At 34.3% G+C, this 5,998-nt stretch overlaps 1 protein-coding gene across 1 annotated transcript; it reads right to left on the bottom strand.

Moving 5' to 3' along the window:
• Positions 1–2,805: 2,805 nt before the first annotated feature.
• On the bottom strand, positions 2,806–4,973 carry LOC122534690. Its single transcript, XM_043665573.1, has 2 exons — positions 4,916–4,973; positions 2,806–4,874 (listed from the first exon to the last, which is right to left on the bottom strand). The coding sequence occupies exons 1-2, from the start codon at positions 4,971–4,973 to the stop codon at positions 4,303–4,305; spliced, it is 630 nt and encodes a 209-aa protein (XP_043521508.1). The 3' UTR covers positions 2,806–4,302.
• Positions 4,974–5,998: the final 1,025 nt, after the last annotated feature.

Below are 5,998 nucleotides of genomic sequence, written 5' to 3'. Positions count from 1 at the left end.
GGTGAGTAGCAGGCTGCTCCTACTCTACCAGACACCTCATCCTTACTGCCATCAATAAAAAAGGAAATGGAGTTAGGGGATCTGTTACAGAGGTGAGCAAGGAACATGGAGTTCGGGTCCGTAGCATCTTTGAGGAGATAACCCAGTTCGATTTCAAGGGATATTGTTGAAAAGAGTAAATTGTATTCATATAAAAAGGGGGAGTAGTTTTTTTCCGTTTTGAGCAATTGTCTTTCATGTACCAAAGTATCGATTTAACTAGAAAGAATGTTGTGGGATTTAAGCACTAGATTACTCCAAATAGTTGTAGAGTCGGTTAACCCAGTTATACAAAGTTGTTCCACTGTTAAAGAGATTTTTCATTACAAATCGGTTATACAAATATTTGGCTCTATGCTGCAGCATGCACAATCTGGACTCACCCAATATAATATTGGTGGGAGTGTTACTACGGTATCCTAGAGCAATTTTTAGAGCTGCGTATTGAATTCTCTCCAGCTCCATCATTAGGTTTTTAGTTTTAGCGAAAACAAAGAAACTGTAATCGAATGAGGCTTTTGTATAAAGAAATGAGTGTGAAAAATTCAGCTCCCCATTTTATGCCACTAATAAATTTAAGAATGTTTAGTCTTTTTGAGCATTTATTGCGGACGTAATCAATGTGTATATTGAATTTAAGCTAGTAATCGAAAAATTGAACATGGTCATTAGATCTGATAAAATAATTATCAATTTAATCGAGCTGATGAAATGGATAAGTCGGAGTCCGAGTCTAGATCCTGCGATGAGAAAGACCCGTCTCCATAGTCCTTATCTTCGGTCCAGTTGCCATGAAGTTCAAGTTTTTTAATAATACGTGAAATTCTATTTTTAATCGATTTGTTTGACAAGCTGGGGTAGATTCATTTGGCTCTGTGCGGCAGCATTTTAATTAACAAAGAAAGGATTGTGCCAACTGAACAATGTCCGGATTGCCTTTGGCTTTAATTAACAGTTCTTTATACTGTCAGAATTTTATAATATATATGTCCGGATTTTTAATAGAAATCTATTTAACCGGTTCAAGTGCCAAATCAATAGTTTTTCGGTCAACCTGATCAATCTTAGTTCCATATTTCGTCTACTTCTTAAGTGAAGTGATAGGTCGCCTTGTAGCGGCCACAAAAGGAGAAGTCTCCCTGTTTGAGGAGAAGTTTGCATCCATCGTGGTGGGGTTACATTCTTATCTATTGTCGTGGGGCCAGCAGGCGCGGAACTACTGTTAGAGCTTGTAGAGAGTGGTTTCTTATTGGAGATTTTGTTTCGGATGGGGCCCTTATACTCCTCATTTAGAGACTGTTGCTTTTCAATAGGAAAAAGGAGGAAATGATTCCGCCTTGTTTGTATCTCTCACTTGGGTAGGTAATGAAGGGCTCTCAATTTGTTGCTGCGGTTTATTATTAGAGTTGGGACAATGTTTCGCCAGATGTCCTTCCCTATTACATTGGAAACAAGTTGTCCGTTCAGATGAAGATCTAGTAAGAGGTATCATCATAGTTTACTTGTAGACTCTCCGGAACTTTGTTTACATCATCCAAATAAATGTATACCTGTCTGCGAAAGCTGAGTATGTGTATGAATCCTGCTTCTGTGAATCCTACTTTTATGAAGGAGATAGAAAAAACGGTTCTAATTCCCATTTGCTTCAATGCATGTAGTATAACATTGTGAGGAATAATAGGGCAGATGTTAGAGAGAATAATTCGCTTGGTTTTCATAATTAGCGATCTAACAGAAATCAATCGGTCATGTTTTGCCTGCGAGGTACATACATATTCTATTATTCACAGTTCTTGAAGCAAATCGAATATTAGTTAGGTTCAGAGCCTTTCCAACTCCCAAAATATAATTTTTTATGGTAATATCTTCGTATGCATCGTGAACAATAGCATGTTCCTTTATGGGGAAATTTTCTTTTTGAATCACACTCGCGTATGTAGATTCTGGAGAAGCCATATCTTGAAGCTCACTTTATCCATTGTTTTAAGAAAGAGATTCCTGTATATAGGAATTTATCCTTCGAATAAAAAATATGTAGAAATGTACGTTTGTCGCACCCAATCGAGTTGGGATGCGACAACAAACACGAAACTACGTATGGTCAGCACATGCGAAACTAAACACGTCCTACCTTCACGCATGTCAACACAGGATTGTGATAGTCAACTTGATTAAGGTAGAAAATCCATTTGAAGACATAATTTTAAAAACTCAATTTTTAAAAATATACGAAAAGTAACAGATTGATTTTTTGAAGAATTTAGATTAGAAATCTCTAGAAGTAATTATTCCATTTTAAGAAATATCCACTAATAGAAGAATTTGTAGCAAGAAAGAATTAATCCATAATACTAACATTCTTAGATATTAAAACTTTTATCAAAAGTTACATTTTATTAAAAATTCCATAATTATTTTTTTATTTTTCATTTATGTTCATATAATGAGTAAGTATAAAAATTGGATTTAAAAAATATTATAAATATTTAAATTCTTATATTTTATTTAGAAGTGAATTTATTTAATAAATAATCCATTCTATAGATAGATAAATAGATAGATCTTTATTGTTTTTCTATTGAATTACAAAGATTCTATTCCTCATTGTCTATACATTCTCCAGTTGCTTCTACACACATTCTACTTAAACATAATTGTTAGCATTCAATAATGGATATAATACTAATCTTCTAATACTAAATTTTTCAACTTGCTTCTGACAATAATCTAATTATGAAAATACTTAACTAAGCTACTTATCACATAATGATTTTGCTCATTATAAAATAGAACTAAAGAAAAACGAAACAAAAGAAAAACCGTATAAAACCCTACATGACACATTAAAATAAAAATGCTTATATATAAATATAGTTCTTTATCTTTCCAACACCCCATCTTTGGTTTCACTCTTTGCACCGTTATTACTCTTTTTCCCTTTCTTCCACTTGTGACGGGAACTTTTCCTTGCCTTGCAGAAGAAGTGATCGTTGTTCTTGACGCAAGACGAATGAAAGTAATATGGAAATCTTCTCTGATTTATGGCCAGGAAAGAAAGAGTTATCTTAATTTGTTATACGCGTAAAGGTATCGAGAATAACGAGATATAGCTTGGCGGTTAGAATCAGACTGAACTGAACTTTATTGAATTCGTCGGTTATTTATACAGAGTCTGGGTATGGTCTACGTGACGCTTCTTACAAAAGTGGGGATAGGTAATTCATTGACCGGATGTGAGTCAGCAATAAAACGATAAAACGATAAGGAGTCATCTTCACATCCCCTTCGTTAGATTCATTTTAGTCCTCTAAAATACACGATCTTTTTCTTGATTTTCGATATAGTGATGTCTTCTATGGCTAAGTTATCTCGTTGATCGTGCAGAGGTCGTACTTCGATGTAGGTGTTTTGGGAGGTTGATTGAAGTTCCATGTAGGTGCCTGGGATTGTTGGTTGGACTAGGCTAGTTTGTGGATTCTGTGCGACTTTCGTGGTGTTACAACATTTAATGCATAATTTGTCGGGTGTGAATTTGTCCAATATTTTAAAGAATCCTATCTTATGAAGGATATATAGAGTTATTATTCCTAATGATATGTCGAATGCTGTTTCCGTAGTACTTCTAATTCGTCGGGCTTTTTTGGTTTGTTACAATTGATTATACATAGCGTCAAGTGAAGTTTTATAATTGTTGAAACTTAGAGTTACGTGTGGTGCATTTGGCACAAAGTGTTCTAATAGTTTTATATTTTTGGAAGAAATGTTAAGTTTGAGAGTATATGGTGTTTCTTGAATCTGAATTTCTTTACTAGTACCTCCAATTTTCATTACATTTTCGTACAGTATACACATTACTTTCGTACTTACACATTCTTCGTCGCTGGATAGTATAGAGGAACCTGTCAGGTGGACTTTGTTAATTCCTTTACAAAGAGCTTGTATTTCCAAAAGTTTTTGTGGTATTGCAATGTATCTGTTGGGCATATACATGGATATAAACGGTATCGATTTTAAATATGGTCGTGCCGCATTTGGTATATCATTTAATTTTGAAGTTTGACAGCCGTTCTGATAGTCGTGTCGTGTGGGTTGGGTTCGTTCGCAAATGAATCCTAAAGGGCTGTTTTTACAATATTGTTTTAGGTAATATTCATTAATGATGATTTGTGATCCGGTTTGTTTTAATATCATGTCATGATCTATCAGAGGTGCTAGAAATACGTTTTGAATTTGTTGCGGTATAGGGTGGTACTTAATGATAGTCTATTCGTGTTCCTCTAGCATGGATGCTTCAATTCTGTAAATGATTGCGTTGTCAATTATTACTGCTGTGAGTTTACTAATATCTATGATAGTTTGAAAGTTTGAAAGTTTTCTTTCTGCTATTGTAACGGATTTAGTTTTGGTCACATCTTTATATGCTCGTATAAACTGGTCTATGTTAATAAGTGTTGTGTCAATTATTCCGTTTTTTCCTAAAATTATAATATTATAGAATTCGTTGATCTTGTCCGCAAATTCTGAATACAATATCTCTAAGGTGAGCAACGTTTCGTCGAACATCAAAGTGTTTTGTGCTTTCTGTAGTTTTGTTGATTGTTCTATCAATTTGGTTGTGAGGCTCTCAAAGTTGTCGTCTGTAAGTATTTGTTTCATAATGATGGTTTGATTCTGTATTATACTGCTAATTTTGTTCTGAAAAGCCTCGTTGAAAAGCCCGTCTATATTTTTGTTGATCAGGCTTAGGTCGTCGTTGTCTAGTGTTCCGAATAAAGTTTTGGATATTGAACCTATCGCATTTATCAGTCCTCGTCCAACCTGTTTGTCAGTATGGTCTTAAGTTTTTGTATTGATTTAACTACTTGTCTTATTTTACTCTGTATCATTGGATAACCTGAATTTTGGCATTCATTTTTCAGCAGAGTAATATTCATGTATGGGTATAGCTATTCTGTGTATTAATTGTGCGTTTTCTTCTAGTTCGTCTATCTTAAAAACTATACTTGTTGTGCTGTGGTATACATAACTGGTTCCTATGATTTCTTTTAATATCTTCGTACCGTTTATAGGCTGTATCTTCAAGTAATGACATGGTTTAATTCGACTACCATGTACTAGTAGTGTTTTCTTAGAATTGATTTCTAAAAGATAGTTAGGCGTATATTTATAGTGATAAAAGGAACAAAATGGAAAGAGGCAGGAGAGCAGGAAATAAAGGAATTTCTAAAAGAAAACTTGAAATTAGATGTAGAAGTTGAAGAATCATGGAAAGTAAGAAAGGACAAAGGAATAGAAACGGTAGTGGTGAAATTAAAAAAGCGAATGAGTAAAAAGCAAATAATAACTAGGAAGAAAAATTTGAAAACAGGAATATACATAGATGATGACCTAACACGGAAAGAAAGAGAAATACAAGGGAAATTAAGGAAACTGGCAGGTGAGAAGAGAAGAGAAGAGAAAGAAAAAAGACTACAGTAGGTTATAAGAAAATAGGAATAGACAAGAAATGGTTTATTTGGAATGAAAGAAAAGAAACTCTAGAAGAAGTGACTGAGAAGGACAAGTACTGACTGAGGGAAGAGGAAAAAAGGGGAGTCGGAGTCCTATTCTGGAATCTGGCCGGTTTGGAGAAGAAAGAAGCAGGTTTCTGGGAGTATATTGAAAGATTCGACTACGTAGGGTTAACAGGAACATGAATAAAAGAAAAAAAGTGGAATAAATGGAGGAGCAGATTACCCGGAGGATATAGATAGGAGTACCAACTGGGACAGAAAGAAAAGAGAAAAGGAAGGGCAAGTGGGGGAATACTAGTAGGGATGAGAAGAAAACTAATTAGGGGACGTCAAGAAGTATACCACATAAATCAAGAAAAATTAGCAGAAATTGATTGCTAAAACAAATTGAAATAATACAAGAAGAAGAGAGAAATACAAAAATGTTGTTAGGAGGAAACTTTAAT

The sequence above is a fragment of the Frieseomelitta varia genome, unplaced genomic scaffold (assembly GCF_011392965.1).
Source record: "Frieseomelitta varia isolate USP_RPSP 00005682 unplaced genomic scaffold, Fvar_1.2 scaffold_627, whole genome shotgun sequence".
Classification (NCBI taxonomy): Eukaryota; Metazoa; Arthropoda; class Insecta; order Hymenoptera; family Apidae; genus Frieseomelitta; species Frieseomelitta varia.
This window is presented reverse-complemented; position numbering and strand designations above follow the sequence as displayed.